Source organism: Zalophus californianus, chromosome 11 (genome assembly GCF_009762305.2).
Source record: "Zalophus californianus isolate mZalCal1 chromosome 11, mZalCal1.pri.v2, whole genome shotgun sequence".
Lineage (NCBI taxonomy): Eukaryota > Metazoa > Chordata > Mammalia > Carnivora > Otariidae > Zalophus > Zalophus californianus.
In genome coordinates, this window is record NC_045605.1 from 47,549,987 (window position 1) to 47,568,153 (window position 18,167).

The following is an 18,167-nucleotide window of genomic DNA, read 5'->3' on the forward strand; positions in this document are numbered from 1 at the left end:
AACAGATGAATGTATAAACAAATTATAGTATATCTTTACAATGTAATATTACTTAACAATAAAAAATAAATGATTGACATACAACAACCTTGATGAATCTCAAATATGTTGAGTGAAAAAAATTCAGACAAAATACATACCATATGATTTCATTATAAAAATTTCTATAAAGTGCAAACTAATCTGTAGTAACAGAAAACAGATCTATGACTGCTTTGGGATGGGGAGTAGGAAAGAGTTGAGGGGCAGGGATTATAAAGGGGCATGAGGAAGCTATTGAGGGTGACAGATACATTCACTGTCTTGATTGTGCTGATGGTTTCAGGGATGTATACATATATTGAAACTTATCAGTTTTTACTTTACATATTTGTAGTTTATTATATTTCAAGTTATACTTCAATAAAGCTACTTTAAAAATATTTCCCATGTAGTTTCCTAAGGCTTTTAAAATAAAAACAAAAATTTTAAGTATAGCCTGCATAGTCTGACCTTTACTTTCATCAGCGTCTTCTCACTTGATGTTTGCCCTTGTTTTCTGTGTTCTAGTTATTCTGAGTTTTATCTCAGTCCTTCTTATACTCCTTGTTTTTGGCATCACACGTTCTTTATGTATTTTATTCCCTCTATTTGAGAAGTTTTTCCTTACTCCATTTGTCTAGTAAGTTCCCATTCATCTTTCTGATCACTTTCTCAATCATTCCTTCTCTGACCTCCCTATTAGATAAGATCCCCCTATATGCTTTCATGGAGCCATGAAGCTCTACTCAAAGCACTTATCCCAAATTGCCTTTTTTACTAGTCTCCATGAGGCCAGAACTGTATTGATCTACTTAATCTGTCTTCCAAATTTAGCATAGCATATAGCAAATGATAGACACACAAAAGTATTTGTTGAAGGAATTGAGTGAAGAAGAAAATAGTAACTGGGAACCAAAAATGGGAAATGAAGTAAATATGCTAACATCATGAAACCAGCAAAGGCTTTTCTGTGGTCAGATGCTAACAACTTTAGCAAACACAATTCAGATCTTCCAACACATTATACTTGAGACTGACTATCCTTATAATGAAGGGAGAGATCACCAGCACTTTTATAGTGGGATTAATTCACCCACTCTAGTTAAATATGGTTTTCTCACAATAATCATATTTTAAGCAAACAGGAAATGGAAATTTAGTTAGGCTATATTTATAATTTGGGGCCGTCAAGGACTTTAACCAGTATGCTTGTAGCTTATTAAGAGAAAAAGAGATAATTGGGTTATAATCTTAATTCTATGGTATCTTACTGAAGATTGTAAGAGATCTGATGTCTTCATAGTTTTAGGCAAGCATTTGTTTCATTGAGTATTCATTTCACTTTGTTTGGGTAGGATTAGCTGAGGGCCTCTGCTTGCAACATAATAGAATGGGTTCTTCAGAGTAAGTAAGTCACCTCAATTAGCTCTTGCAGCTAGAAGAACCATTTATTGTTCAGATGAAAGGAAGCTGATAAGGAAAATCTATTTGTAGTAGTGAAGCACAGTGGCAATATAAAGCCATTTAAAATGAGCTGTGTTTTTTGACACAGTCTATCCATGAATTGCTGCTTTCAAAGTTGAACTCTGATTTAGTATATATTTTTTTGACAATGAACAATTTGCCTTTGTTTCACAGATGGGCAAACACAGTATAAAAATAGAATTAGTGATTTCATAGAAATTTTGCTGTGTTTTACATATATTTGAAAGAAGTTTCTTGGTTAGATTTGGTATGTAATGAATAAATAAAGGAATGAATGAGTGAACAAATTAATATTGTTAAGCATTCATTAATAAGTGACAGGTCAGCAAAATAAACAATCAACAAAATGAAAAAAATCTCTAGAATGGGAGAAATATTTGCAAATCATATGTATTTGATAAGGAGTTAAGATCTAAAATCTATAAAGAACTTATACTCAATAGCAAAAAACCTCCAAAACCCAAAAAATTCAATTAAAAATGGGCAGAGGAACTGTGTAGATATTTTACCAAAGAAGACATACAAATGGCCAGTAAGTTCATGAAAAAGTGCTCAATATCAGTAATGATCAGGGAAATGCAAATTAGAACTATCACATCATTCCTGTTAGAATGGCTATCATCAAAAAGACAAGAGATAACAAGTGTTTGTGAGGTTGTGAAGAGGAAATCCATAGATACTGTTGGTGTAGATGTTATGGAAATAACCTGAATGTTCATCAACGGGTGAATGGATAAAGAAGATGTGGTACATACAAGGAATATTATGCAGCCATAAAAAAAGAAATCTTGTCATTTGTAACAACATGGATGGACCTTGAGGACATCATGTTAAATGCAATGAGTCAGATAGAGATAGGCAAGGACTGTATGATATAGCTTATGTGTGGAATCTAAAAAAGCCAAACTCATAGAAATGGAGAGTAGAATGGTGATTACCAGACGCTGAGGCATGGAGGAAATGGAGAGATCTTGGTCAAAGGGTACAAACTTTTAGTTATGAGATAAATAAATCTGGGGGATGTAATGTACAACATGGTGATTATAGTTAACAATATTATATATTTGAGAGTTACTAAGAGAGTAGATCTTAAATATTTTTACCACATGTGAGATGATGGAGGTGTTAGCTAACACTATAGTGGTAATCATTTGACAATATATGAGTGTATCAAATCAACAAGTTGTGCTCCTTAAACTTATACTATTCTACATCTCAATAAAAAATAGAGCTTTTATAACTTAAAAGTACAATAACAAATTAAAAACAAAATAAGCGTTTTAAAGATCTAAAAACAGAATTAGTACATGGAAAGATTTTTGAAGAAATTACCCATTGTGCAGCATAAGCAGCTAAAGAGATAATGAATATAAAAGAAAGGGAAAGTAAATATATGTATAATCACAATTTAAGAAAAAAATGCATAAGAGAACACGAGGGAAAGAAAAATGCAAAGTGATGTGCCGTCACATTTTTTATAATTGATTAAAGACATGAATCCTTGGATTCGTTTTGTAATTGAGTAAAGACTTGAATCCTTAGATGTGGCCATCAGAAGAAGTCCTAGACAAGATAAAGAAAATGAACTCCGTATCTAATTACATTGGGGTAAATCTCCAAAACAAAACAATGAACAAAATTAATCAATGTGAAACAACTGAGCAATTACAAAAAAACAACTGGATTTACTCTTCAAAATACTGAAGAGAGAAAATAGCTGGCAATCTAGAATTTATACTCAGCTAAACTGTCATGTAAAAACCTAATAAAATAACCAAAAAGTAAAAATAACATTTTCAGACAAAATATTACAGCAGAGTTTTGCTCAAGTATCATCTATAAAATATTTATGGAGAATAAAAATGAGTTCCATAGGATTTTTAATGGAAATTTAAATTGATACAAACATAAATTGACTATTACACATTAAAAATTTTTAATGTTCATGCTCTTTGCACCAAGAATTCCTTATCTGTAACTTTTAGCCTCAATTTTGTTATGGATATGTGCAAATATTTGCCCATACGAACATTTCAATTTTTTTCATAATATTAAATATTTTTGACCTGCAACAAGAAGGGGCTTGTGAAATATGCCATGAAATATTGAAATACTATGGCCCATTTAATGCCATTTTTGTAAGAAAATTTTTGTCTAAAAGCATGAATAGGTATCAAAGGTGTATTATTTTCAAAAACAGCATACACTTTTATATATAATTTGAATTCAGTTTTGTTGTGGTGTTACTGGAGCTGTCTCTTCCAAAATATTACAATTAGTTATCTGGCAATGGAGTTGTGAGTTATTGTTCCTGACAGTACTTTAAAATTATTTTTAGGTGTGTCTGGGTGGCTCGGTCGGTTGAGAGTCCAACTCTTAGTTTCAGCTCAGGTCCTGATCACATGGGTTGTGGGATTGAGCCCAGCATCAGGCTCTGCAGTCAGTGGGAGTCTGCTTGGATGTTCCCTCCCCCTGCCCCTTCCTCCCTCTCTCCCTGTCTCTCTCTCTCTCTTTCCCCCATCTCTCTCTCTTTCTCTCAAGTAAATAAATAAAATCTTTAAAAAAAACAACCTTCATCTTAAAAAAATTAAAAAATAAAACTTTGCTTTTGTACTTAGCATTTATTTTTAATAATATTTTTTCTATCTTTGGATATGAAAAAAATGTATATATGCCAGGGACTGGGATCAGGTATTTTCACATATGGCATTTTAGTAAATCCTCATAGGAACCCTATAATATAGGTGTTTTATTTAACAATCCTTCCCCATTTTTTAATGGATGAGACAATTAACTGTCAAAGAGATTAACTGATTATCTCAGTTATATAGTAAATGCAAAAGCTAGGACTGGAACCCAAGACTCAAATCTTGTTCTTTTAACGCTGAAATCAAATTTGCTAAACAAGCCAAAAAGAGGTGTGTGTTTGTTTTTTCATTTGATTTTCATACTGAAGAAATTTGTCCAGGTGGTACAGAAGGTGATGTTTCGAGTTGCTTTTTCAAAATGGTAGTAAAACTGAAAATGAACATGATGAGAAGTCTTACAGGCAAAAATTTGCCTTGCCTCAATTTGAAGCTGAGGACAATCATTATTTCAAAATACTTGATGCTAACACAAAGTGTCAAAATTGATTTTGAATCAATGGGCTGCATTTCCTCAATAAAAGTTGTATTCTTTACAGGTAGGAGGTGGAGGCTTAGGGGCTGGATTAGGAGATAAACAAAGATCTACACTAATTCAACTAGGGCCCAGGTGGGGGCTATGGAAATCCTGGCTCAACCCATATATTCATTTGTTCTTTATTTACTCATTTATTGACTCAATCATTCCAAATTTCAAATAAACACAATTATTTCAAATCAAGGTCAAGCAAACATGCTAAGTTGGATTCAAATAAAGATCAACTAATAATTAAGTGTGACTGGCCCACATACTTAGGGGCAGATGAGTAGAAATGGAGGAATCAGATATGCCAGAACATGAAGAGTCAACAGTCATGAGGAAAGCGTGATGCATTTTATTTTTTAAAGATTTTATTTATTTGAAAGAGAGAGAGAGCATGCGCAGGGAGCAGGGGAGGAGCAGAGGGAGAAGCAGACTCCCCGCTGAGCAGGGAGCTCAATGTGGGACTCCATTCCAGGACTCTGGGGTCATGACCTGAGCCGAAGGCAGACACTTAATGACTGAGCCACCCAGGCACCCCAAGCATGATGCATTTTAGAGTCAGTTTTATGGGGTCTGACTCTTGTATAAACCCTCACTGTGGGTATGTGTTCCTCAGTGAGAGACTTGAGAGAGCTGAGAAAGTGTGTGAGGAGACTTTGGGAGAGTACAATTTGTGAAGAAAGTTTAAAGAGTCAGAATTGTTCAGTATAAAAATATTATACATATCTGGTTGGTCTAATAGGTGTATTCTTTCCTGTTAATTTTTATCAAAAAATAAAATCAGGAAATTAACATAAAGCTCTTCCAATTACTGAGTGCCTAGAACAAACCAGATAAAAGTGACAGGCATTTGGAAATACATTATCTCTGAATTTAGAACAGTGCACATAGTGAACACTATATTTGAGCATATCAAATAGTAAGCACTATAGAAGAGTTTAATGAAGACAGGTGACTGGATGAAATTGCTTCTTAAATTTCCTTTACATTCTTAAGAGTCTATATTTGGAAGACAACTCAGAGAATTTACGCACTGGAAATGAACTGAGAGGTGCTCTGGTATACCCATTTCATCGTGATAGGCAAGAGAATTGGGGCCTAGAGAGGCTGGGTAGCTTGCTCAAATTTATCCAGTCAATAAGAAGAAACACCCGGGCTCCTAGGGTCCACTATATTCTTTCCCTTCCAACATGAACCATCTCTTTTTAAAAATTGCTATGGAAAGATCAGCAAAGAAAGAAAAAAAGGATAAATAGCTAATGCTTCTTACCTTGTCTCAATTTCTGATTAGGAATGATGATAATAACAATAAATAAAAGATTAAAATTAAACCCTGGTCATGTTTATTGATAATCCTATTCTTTTGGTGTGTGATTTTGAGTCAGTTTTGAGGAATGTTGTCATTAGGAAAAATTTTTAATAGTGTATAGTTGTCATGTATCATTTTGAAGAGTGATGATTATTAGAAAGAACTGGAAATATTACCGATCATTGAAATGTCTAATTAAGGGTGGTTATTTTGACTATTAAAATGAGTAAATGAGTGCATCATCTCCTGGCATTCCCCAGTAATATCTCCTCCTAAAAATATTGCAGTGCATTCCCATGCAGAATACTCCCAAATTAGTGCTTTTCAGACCAATAATGCAGTGTGTTCATATTTTAAAGTAACAGTGATTCATTTTTTTTTTAACCATAGTGGTTACTGGCTGTAACTATGGAATGCATTGTCATGGAAACCACATCCCCCCACCCTTCTTCTCCCCCTCTTCAATTCACCCCAGAACTATTATTGAGAAACAAGAATTAAAGGAAAGCATTTTGTCAGAGGCATATGAACAGATAACAGGTATAGACACACACACACACGAGATAAATGAATTCTCATTGATTAAATTTAAACAATAAAATATTAAGGAACTGAAATATATATTTTTCTTTATATATTGCCTTTGGCTTTCTCATTCTAAACCAGCACAAACTGTAAAATGAGAAGTAACTTGAACACAGAAGCCTTAAATGCTGCCCTAGAATAGGAGGTCAGCCTTAGCTTGGGTAATTCATTAGGGAAAGACTGTGTTAGTTATTATTGGAACATCACAATATAGAGCATACAATATTTTGGGGTGTTTGAAATCCAAATTATAGGCTAATGAAGAAGGGAAATATTGTACAACTTTTTTAGCATCCATTCGCCTTTGGAAAAACAGCCGTAATTATAGACACTCTGTAGGTGGAAGTGCTCACACAATCACACATTTAATGGTAACATAAAAGAATAAAATGATAAGGGGTACACTTAATGTGTGAATGTGACTCTAGGATTCTACAGAAGGCACCAGACCAGAGTTCTGCTAAAATGTGTGACCTAGTATGTTTAAGCACATATATATTAGACCTCCTGAGTCCCTGCCACCCCTAGATGCAAGACAGATTGAATCAGTCCTGATTGCCAGTAGGGGAATTGACTAGGTAAGAATTCCTGCACTTAGTGTGAGAATCCCAAAGCCTGAGACACAGCTGTACTCTTCAGTAGAGCCACATTTACCCCAGCTTTTACTGCCTTTTCATGCTGATCTTTGCTCATACTTTGTTCCATGTTGATTTCCCTTTAGGAGGTCTTCATTTTGTAGGCAGGACCCATATTCCTCTCACCAGAAGGCTGATTAAAAATGTAGAGTCCTTGATATCCTCCTGGCCTATGGAATGATAATGTAAGGGTTGAGCCTGAGTCCCAGGGAGTTATGCAATCAGGTTTGGTTTCCATTAATTTGAGACAGGAGGGTGGGGTATTTTGAATATAGGCCGGTTAAAGAAAGTTGATAGGGCACTATGTTTGACTTGACAATTTGCAAGTTCGTTTGGTTTTTTGTTGTTGTTCTTACTGAAACTTTGTAAGTCTGAATCATATAGCGGTATTGGGGCTCATTAATTTAGAGTACAAGTGGTCTGGTATTCTCATGAAACTGCATCAGAAAGATGATTCTGGCTGAGTTTGCTATGGGTAGTTAAGACTATTTTATTGCTCTATTTCAAATGGGATCTGAGGTCAATGCCCAATCAGAGACTTTTGAAACTACCATATTCCTGTGAATATGACAGGCCTAACCCTTCATAGGTAAATCTGGAGTCTTTAGAGCATGCTTCTAAAGCTTCTAAAGTGTGATGTTGCTTTGTAAACTATCTTCTGTCACTTGTCTTTGAACCTTATCTTCATGGCTTATTGACCGTGTCACTTGGGCAACTGATATAACCTCAGGGCTCAGTTTCTTCCTCTAGAAAAATGTGTTCAATAATACCTATCTTTCAGGCTGAGACCTGATACAGGCTATATAAGTAAAGAGCAGCTGCTATGTACCACTGGGGCTTACCAGAGGAATTTCTTTACCTTCTCTAGTCTTCATGACAGCTCTGCAAGGTAGGGGTGAGTAGCCCCACTTTACAGATAAGGAAACAGAGTCTCAAACACTGTGAGTGACTTACACAAAGCCACTCAGCACAAGAGCCAGAGTCTAATTCCAAATTCTGATGTCTTGCTGTTTTTCCACCAACCATTTGTAAGGCACAGTGCCAGGCACTCAGGTGGCACCAAAAGGGTGCTAGTTTTACCCACTTCCTACTCTTCTGCATCCTTCCTATCACTTTTTTTTTTTTTTTTGTCTCCAATAAGCAGTTTTGCAGCTGGGCCAGCCACATGCTGAATTTTTTTTTGCCATCTTAGGCAATTTTGATAGCCTCACTTTAAAAAAGGAAGAAAAAGAAAAAAAAAAAAAAACCAGTAAAGCGTACACCAGTCTTGTCATTCATACTTCCAGAACAGCATAAAGATTTCTGGGGCTTTCTGGAGCCTCTAAGATATCAAGGTGGGGAAGCGGCTGACTCTTCCTTTTTGAGTTTGACAAATGTTCTATCAGATAAAGCCTAGGTTCTGAGAGGGATTCTACCACCTAGGGAGTGAGTCAGCTCACTGACCCAGAAGTCAAGGGCACAGGGCCCCAGCGAAACCATTTCCAGTGCACTTCTACCCCAGGTCCCTTTGCTGACTATCAGCTCAGGCACACCAGTATCAGAGGGCCAGCTGGACAATGCACTCAGCAGGGTTCCATGGGGGCCTCCCCTTCTTCAGAGCTCGCCCTTGGAGGTTGCTTATTGGGGGCACAGCGGCTGGGGGTCGAGTGTGGTCTCAATTATTAGCACCGGAGCCCTCTTTTCACCGACCCCGGAGATTCCTAGGTTGCACGGAGCGAGCAGCAGGCTGGGCTAGGCAGGCGAGCACCTTGCTCCCTCCCTCTGTCAGCCCCTCCCTTCCACCCCAGTTGCCCGGCCAGCGCTCCCCACGGTGACTCTGGATTGCAGCAAGCCACTGGCTTTTTACCAAATCGGGAGCTGCAGTATTTTTTTTTCTTTCAGAGAGAATAATTTCAGCCCCCTTCAGCTCGCATGACAATCTTGTGTGACTGGGGCGAGTAGGCGGGCACATCCTTTTACATGCTAATACTGCCCCACCTCCTTTGAACCCTCCTCTAAGCGCCTGGCTCCCTTTTATTTTTATTTTATATATTATTTATTTATTTTTTAAATTTTACCTACTCCAAATTCACCATAGGGGGGGAACCCTTCTTGGTTCTGTCCCTCCCCCCACGCCTCATTCCCCAGGGAAGGGAGACCCCAAGACGCTTGTTACTTGCCCGCGTTGCTTCTACCCGCGCACGGGGATGGCTGCGCGGGGTGCAGGGGGCAGCTATCGGAGCAGCTGCTCGGTCTAGGCTGTCGCTCCATGTGCCCGGCGAGCACCGTGTTCGGGTCCCCCAGCGAGCTGCCACTGCCGCAGCCCGAAAGGAATGTCCCCTGTTGTTAAGGACCCTGACTGTTTTACCCCAATGATTTGCCACTGCAAAGTTGCTTGCACCAACAACACTTTGTCGTTGATGTTTGGATGCAAGGTAGGACGAGGTTCATGTCTTTTTAATGCATGCTGCCTCCCTTGGGGGAGCTAACAATTCCTTTTGTTGTTTGTTTATGTGTCTGCTTGTTGGGAGAGTGACAAAAGCTAGGACTTGCTCTGCCCTTTCTGGGAGCTGGCTGGGTTTGGGGGCCTTGAGAGCGCACTGATTTTTCTGGCGTCCGATGTTGGGTTGATAACTCCTTTGTGGCAGGACCCTGGTCTCTAATGTACCGAGGTTCCAAGAGCAGATCATGCCTCGGAAAGGGGGCGCCTTAGGTGACTCTGTGCTTGGGATCTTGTTATACATTTAGTTAGTGACTGGGCTTCTGGCTGCTCATTTGTGAGCTCCTGAACTCATCACAGGTTACCACTGCCTGGAGCCCCGGACCTAGACGGCCCACAGTCAGGGTTATCTGGGATGGTGGATGTGCTTGAGATGAAATTGAACATAACAGTTTGCAATTTGACACTTTTAAATCTGAGGAGCTTATTTTTATTCTAGACAGAAAATCTGGAGATGGGCTCATGTTGCCCCTAATGTGTATTTTCCTCTGAGCTTATACAATCCATTTGAAATCAACACTCAGAAATTTTATCAAGAGGTGGCGCAATTACTCAGTGAAGTTTCTAGCGAATAACTGTCCCACCCCAGATTTTTGTAAAGGTGATTCATGTTCACAAGGAAATGAGATTTGAAGAGTTTTGAAGCAGGTTACCATTTACTGCTCCTTGTCTCTAACTTTTTTGGTGGACTCAAAGATGCACCCCCTGGAAAAGATGCATAGAAAGTGGTATTTGAGCAGTCTTAGCCCATGAAGGGTCTGAGTGCATGTCCCCTTACTCCTAGGTATACGCCTTCACTTCTCTTCATTGTGAAAAGCTGGTGGGCTTGTCTGGTCTGTCTGTCTGTCTGAAACACTTTTGTGACCACTATGGTGACTCTAAGGACAGAGAGAGCATCATCTAAAAAAACTAAAATTCACCTTCTTAAGTTAATAAAATCACATGATCCCTGTTGCTCTGAAAGAGAACTCTCTAGTGACTGGGTTGGACACTGGTAAGCACCTTACGAAGGAGAGTTAATGAAACATACACATTCAACTTCATGGATAGTGCTCAGAGGAGGTGTAAATGTAATGGAAAAATGGGGAGTTAGGATTGTGAGTTTTATACTGACAATGCACAGAGAATCTCTCTTCTCTGAGCCTCTGGTTTTCTATCAAATGAGAGGTGTAGATGAGGTGATCCTCCTTGGCTCTGATATTCTCCAGTGATCATTCTGTAAGATCATTTAATGGTAAAGTTATTGCCAAAGATTTACATTTCTTACTCAATATAGTAGACTGCACCTTAGGGTCAGTTAAAAAAATATTGATCATGCTAAAGACTAGCTAGATGCTCCTTTGGAAACCCTTGGAGAGGTCTTAGAGTTTTAAGGTTTGTGTGTTCATTGTTGTCAGGAAGATGTATGTGAGTGAACAGCACCAATAGCTAACTTGTTAGCTCCTCTCCCTCACACAACTTGCTACCCTCCCCTGTGCTTCTATCCACTCACTCTTCTAATTGTATTTACAGCAGCATCTTAGCAATGGCTACTATTTAAAATCCATTCCTATAAACTTCTGAGAATTGCTTTGTAGCACTAAGTGATTATTAACAAAGGTGAATTATTTGTCAAGGGAAACTAAACACAAGCTAACAAATAAGATAAGCTATTGGTATGGTAATGTTGAATATGTGTTCAACCCTTGAAACTCATTTTCTAAGAAGTTTCTTCTATGCTGTTAATTTTCCACTGATTTGCAGACATTGGAGGGAATTAGTATAATCACAAGCACACTTTTTTTTTTTAGTCTGGGGAATTACATTAGTTTAACTTTCTTTAAGTTCTCTTCCTTTTGGTGTTCTGGTTTGAAACGTTCAGGTGGTGAGAGAGAACCACATCGATAGAGTGAAACATCTAAATCATGTGTGTTGGTAGACATTGTTCCATGGAAAAGAAATCAAGTCTCTGTGAAAATAAAATAATACTTTTAGAGGGTCTATCCCATTCCATTTTGTCAAGTATTTGAATAAGATAATTCTTAAGCCCGATATAATGGGATTGATAACTATATTGGAATCGTACTTAACAGTTGGTTAATTACAGACTGGTTGATGTAAGGCTCTCTCCTTAGAATCTTAAATATGGAAAGAATAATAGAGCCTTCTATTCTAGCCTTTGGTGAAATTCTTCAACACTATCTGAAGGATGACAACAGAACATAATGTGGAAAACTTGTATATCTTATAGGCCTGGGTTTCAAAACTAGATGCACCACCTACTCGATGTACGATTTCTCTAAGTCTCAGTTTTCTCATGGGTAAAATGGCCTCAGTAAAAGTACTGCCTTACATCCTACTATGTCACTGTGAGACATACAGTTTAAATGAGATACATTCAGTGCTTAGTACTTTTGCATTCATCAAATGACTGATGTTTTTATTTGGCCTTGGTCATTTTTACAGCTCTATTAACAAGGTGGGGTGTGTCATCACTTCTAGAAAGACCTTCTTTCACTGTTAGTTCTTTGGATAAATTGTTTATTTTTGCTGTGCACTTGATCATTGGCTTCTCTTAAAGTTACTTTTCTCTATGAGTGTTTATATAAAATGTAGGAACCATTTGTATATGGATAAAACATTCATAAAACAAAGTGGATTTATGAAAACTAATGAAAAACTGACACCATTGTTTTACTCAATCAACAAATAATTCATTGAGCAATCAATAAATGCTGGACACTAGAGATGTGGCAATAAACAGCTCTTGTCCCCCATGGTCTCAAAGTCGAATGATGTGGTAGATGACTGTATTAATTACAGTGTTGATTTATGAAAAAAATATAAAATGAGGATTTTAGTTGAATCTTTGAGCAATGAAAGTGGAATTTAATTGTTGGGGAAAAAAAACCTCATGGAGATATAGATGTTAATATGGAGGCTCCAAAAATGCATTTATTCCAATTATTATCTATTAAGTTTGAATATAAGGTTATTAGGATGAGTATTTTTCTGGAAAGATACTTATTATGGCAAAGTCTAAAATCATGTTTACATGTAGGCCAGACTTCATCAGCTTCAAAAACACTTAAACTGTTTGTTCTTATTCTCCCAAACTTAGTAATGGCTTAAAGAATATTGAGTAACTTGAGCTTTCAAGGAGAAGCCCCAAATAATTTTATTTTGTTGCCCTAGCAATCTCTAGGGCCCCTGTTTGCTGCATCCTGGGTGTTATTCAGTTTAGTTAGCTGACTATATGACTTATGACTATAAATGTGAAGTGTCTTTCTGTGCCAGACTCTATGCCAGGCACTGTGATAGGCATTAAAGATACAAATATAAGTATGACACAATTCCTTTCCAACAGGAATTGCAAGTTTAAGGAGGAATATAATCCTACTCCCTTCCCTAAAATATAGAAAACTCATAGTCCCACCTGTTTCTCATAAGAGAAACCGAAATGCTGTTATTCAAAAAAGAGATTTCCTATTTTATTAGTCCTCTTTTTGCCCCAGTCCATACACCATTATGGGAGTGGAATTTCCATGGAGAAGGAGCCCTTCTGAAAGCCTTCCCCTGCTCATGGTAGTTTTTGTGTTTTATCTGAAAATAGGCATCACCTTTACCTTTACTTAACTCTGTTTTCTCCACCTGCAACGATCCAAGTTCTAAATGTAATTCAGTGGCCACCTATGTATTGTTTCTCTTTCCTTTATCTTGCCCACAGCTTCATTGCGAGGGTCTGCAGCACCATGTGTTCCTTTCCCTCACTCTCTCCTTTCCATCACCATTTCCAAGGCAAAAATAAACAAACACATATGATGGAATATTTGTTAGTTTCCGTAATATTCTAAAAGTTTAATGTAAAGCATAATGTTCTCTACAATTATTGCTTTTTTTTTAACTCAAAAGTAGTTGTTATTGAAATTGGATTTTGCCTTAGGGAAACTCTCCCTCCCCTATCCTCTTCCCATAGCCATTTGTTAATATAACAGCTCATCTGAATCAAATTCTCAAGCCCCTAGGCCACAACAGGTGCCTTTAATATTTGTCTGATGGATTAAGATAGGGAAAAGTTCTTAAAAAATGTTATAAGTCCTGGAACGTTTTTTTTTTCCCCTGTGAATGTTTAGACATTGCATAAACTGTCCCACCTCTCAAAGGAAAGGAATTATCTGGCAGAAAGCAACTTCCCTTTTGTCTATATGGGGACTCTCCCCAAAGAAAGAAGAATGAGAATAAGGAAGAGGTTAAAATGGATTTTTTTTTAAAAAAAGAAGAGGGAATTGAAAGGAGGAAGGGATTCTTACTAAAGAAGTAAAGGGAAAGAAAAAAAATCAGCTTGATTAAATATCTACAAAGGCTAGGCACTATTCTAGGTGCTTTACAAGCATTATTTCTTCTGATCTCCAAAGTTATCAGGCAAACAGAGAAAGCAGGGGATGGAGGGAAAGAAAGGGAAGTAGAATAGGTTGATGGGAAGGGGAAGAGACTTCAGGAAAGAGGATAAAGAGGAAAGGAAAATGTGTTGCAGGCTTCCATCCTCCAGAGCATGCTTACACAATCTCCCAAGATCAAGTGTCTATCAGTACCTCTCCAGTGGACAGTTCCCTGGAACACGCATTCAACCACCTCTTACAAGCTTCCTTTTCCTGCCTAGAAAGTCTCTTTGGGGGATAAGTGGTTTTGTTTGTTCATTTTTTTATTTAAACATAGCCAAGTTTGTTATACAAAAGAGTAGTGAGTATATCTGTCATTGTATTCATTAATAGATATATCACTATGTATATTTTTGTCATTGATAGGATAGTTTTCTGTATGTATTTTGAATATTGCCAGGCCCTGGCTATTTTGGTATGTTCTTTATTTTCATCTTAAAATAATACATGTTCACTGAAATAAATTAAAAAAACATAAAAATCAGAAATAAAATAAATTTTAGAAAATGCTATTGTCCCAGAGGACTGGAGATTGAAACTATTAATATTTTAGTGTATATTTTCCTGGTTTTTTGGTACTTTTTTGTTGTTGTTGGTCTACATATAGCTTATTTTTAAAAATGTAGTTGAAGTCATAGTGAGTTTACTTTTGAATGTTTTAAATTTATATTAGGATTTGTATATATATTTTAATAGCTGTATTCTATCTTTATCTTTGAATATTTAGGTTTTCCCCTACATTTTCTACTATTAAAAATAAAATAAAATGCACATATTGATAAATAAGCCTTTTTTGAATTTAGAATTACTTCCTTTGGGTAGTCTAGATTAAGAATTACTAACACATATTTTAAATATTTTAAAACTTTTGATGATGGGTTATTACATTTATTTTGAAGATGGCTGTATAAATTTGCACTGCCACAAGTTACTTTATGTGTTATACCATTCTCCATCTTAAATAGTTTTCTTCTACTTTATAGATTTATAGATAAGAAGTAGTTTATTCTCCTGTGAATAAGGTTACACTCTGTTTGACTTTGAGTTTATAGGAGTCCCATGCCTATATTGGTGTGTCCCAGTTTAAAAATACCTAATATGCAAAAAAATCCAGTCATTCAAAATGGGCATATTGAGGTAACAGCTATTGACACTGTCAAGACATTAGTCCCATCACATACATAGTCACCTGCTACCATGTGCCAAATACTGTTCTATATGCTTTATAAATGTTAACTCAGTTAATCCTCACAATAGAGATGGATATCAGTTATCTCCATGTTAGAAATGGGGAAGCTGAAGCATACAGACTTTAAGTACCTGCCTAAAGTCACAAAGTTCTTTAAGTAGCAGAGTCAAAATGTGAGCCCAAGCAGTTTATGTCTAGAGCCTACAACTCATTTCTACAATTAAGTATACGGCTCTCTCAAATAGCAACTTCCTATACGTGCCTTTAAATCAGGAGTCAATTTGCAAAAATGTAATTTATACATACCTTTCTTGGCATAAATTTGAATTTGAATGCAAGGCACATCTGTTAGAGTACTCAGCCTCCTTTTAAAGTATTCATTTATTTGAGAGGAGTTTGATATAATACACCATTTCCAATAGTATTCATGTCTCATTTCCTACATAAGGTTACTAAACTGTATAGGTAGTACATGACATTCTCAAGACCACACAGCAAGTCACAGAGTCAAAGCTAGAACAAGGTCTCCTAATTTGTAGCTTAGTGTTATTTTTCTATGCCATGATCTCTAACTATGAACTAGAAGTTCTGAGAATCAAGGTGAGAGAAGAGAAACTGACAAGTTTTTATCTGTAAAAAGCAGGAAAAATAACACCTTGCTTACAGGACTATTGTAAGAATTAAGTGATATGTCACATATGAAAACATTTAACACAATGCCTGGAATGTGGTAAATATTCAGTACATATTTTTGTTTTCCATTTTATTAAGGCCACTTTGCAAACTGGTGGAAAAAAATGGAGGTTGTTGGTAGTCAACTGAAAAGTATTCTTCAGTCAAATACATTGAAATTCATCTGTTAGTAAAGGAGGTGTAGTTTAACCTAATATTTAAGTGTTTTAATGCCACAAAAGGCAGAATCTAGACGTTTACATAATTTGCACCAAAAAAAAAAATCCTAGATTAAATCTGACCCAGAAAGAGAAAATGAAAAATGAGCTAATGAGTGAAGCAGGAGCTGAATATCCCAAGAAGCAGGTTGCATAAACCTTGCGTCCCATTTGACAAAGGATACTTGCCAGTTCAAGGTCCTTTTCAATTTTTTTACTTGCAATAGTGGAAATGGGGGGGGGCCCTATATATCAAAAGATGAGGAAGTTTAAATGTTATGCAGTCACTAAAATATGTTCACAGAAAGGAACATTGAATCATAGAATTTAGGATCTTGAAAAATCTGAGACCTTGTTATTTGTTATGAAGGCTTTTGCTTTGTAATCACTTATGGATTTCCCAGTGAAGTTTCGAAGTCCCTATGGTAAAATCATGTCCAATCCTTTCTGAATTAAATTACTTCAGGATTCCTGTGGTACCCAATATTTAATGCTCAAATATTTATGCTGTTCAGTTGTAAATTCTCTTTTCTTTTTCTATTGTCCATCTAAACTGTGACAGGGACAGGGTCCATAGCATATTCATTTAGTATAGTACCTAAGAGATCTAGTAAATGTTCCATAAAAGGCAGTCAATAAATACTTGTTGAATGAGGGAATTCTATAGGTGCTTGTAAATGTTTACTGAATGAATGAGTGGAAAAAAGTGTGTATTTTGTTATCGTTCATTTGTTATTTTCATTTGGCAGTTTGCCTCTGAGACCCTCTTGTGCTATCAAACTTCCTAGAGTTTATGTTTCCCTGAAGCATAGACTAGGCATTACTCAATATGTTAACTTGATGTGATGGTTAATTTTGTGTATGAACTTGATTATGCCATCAGGTGCCCAGGCATTTGGCCAAACATTATTATAGGTATGTCTGTGAGGGTTTTTCTGGATGAAATTAACATTTGAATCTTTAGATTGAGTAAAGCAGATTGCTCTCTTTAAAGTGGGTGGGCCTTATCCAATCAGTTGAAGACCTGAATAGAACAAAACAGCTAAGAAGGAACTCCTTCTGCCTCACTGCTTTGACCTGGCTATCAGTCTTTTCTTGCTTTAATCTCAAACTGAAACATGAATTCTTCTCAGATCTCAGGCCTGGTTGGCCTTCAGATTAAAACCATCAGCTATCTTGATTCTTAGGCCTTCCGACTTGGATGAAAACTGTAAGTCAGCTCTCCGAGTCTCCAGCTTGCTGACTGCAGATCTGGGGACTTCCCACCCTCAATAATTGTATAAGCCAGTTCCATATAATAAATCTCTTTCTCATTCTGTAAAATTCTAACTAATATACCTGGTATCTAGGGTCAGATCCCTGGACATGTCATCACTAGTAAGTCATTCTTGTCTAGTAAATTACAGATGAGCTAATAGATTTCAATTCACTTCAATCTCTGTGCCATGGGGATCTTATTGCAGTTAAGCTTGTTTTCTCAGAAGGTCCTGGATTTATTTCATTAAAAATCACAGATTATACCTCCAGATATAATACAGTAGAAATCATTCAATACTACTTTAATGAATTTTTCATCTATATTTACATATATAAATGTTTGTCAGCCTATGAACACATTATACATTGCAGTGATTATTAAATATTCAATAATAATTTTACTATGAAAATTTAGACGATCAGATCAAAGAGAATAAGAACATTGTCCTAAATTATGGCTTCTGGAAACCTTATAAATAACAATATTTTTTAAAACATGATTTGTGTGTGTGTGTGTGTGTGTGTGTAATTCCTAATATAAAACATTTTTTTGGTGGTGTTCCATTGCATTATCTTCATTAAAGTTTTGCCCAGGTTTCTGAGATGGTTAAAGCATTTTATTTGATGAGAGGGCACACCGAAAATAGTTATAATATCTAAAACGTTGGTACAATACATTCTAACTGCTTTAATATCCACATTAGGCATTAGGCCAACCAGGGATTAAAATC

At 36.5% G+C, this 18,167-nt stretch overlaps 1 protein-coding gene across 16 annotated transcripts in view; it reads left to right on the top strand.

Annotated features, from left to right (window-relative positions):
- Window positions 1-18,167, top strand: part of DLG2 (discs large MAGUK scaffold protein 2) — a 2,208,086-nt gene that overhangs the window by 956,872 nt on the left and 1,233,047 nt on the right. For 2 of the 16 annotated variants that reach the window (XM_027578640.2, XM_027578641.2), the window contains exon 1: window positions 9,188-9,617. The exons of 13 other annotated variants lie outside the window; for them this stretch is intronic. In XM_027578640.2, the coding sequence (XP_027434441.1) occupies window positions 9,516-9,617 (102 nt within the window). In that variant the 5' untranslated portion in view covers window positions 9,188-9,515. Of the gene's footprint in view, window positions 1-9,187; window positions 9,618-18,167 lie in introns of those variants that run through there. One more of the 16 variants, XM_027578642.2, reaches the window with a different exon arrangement.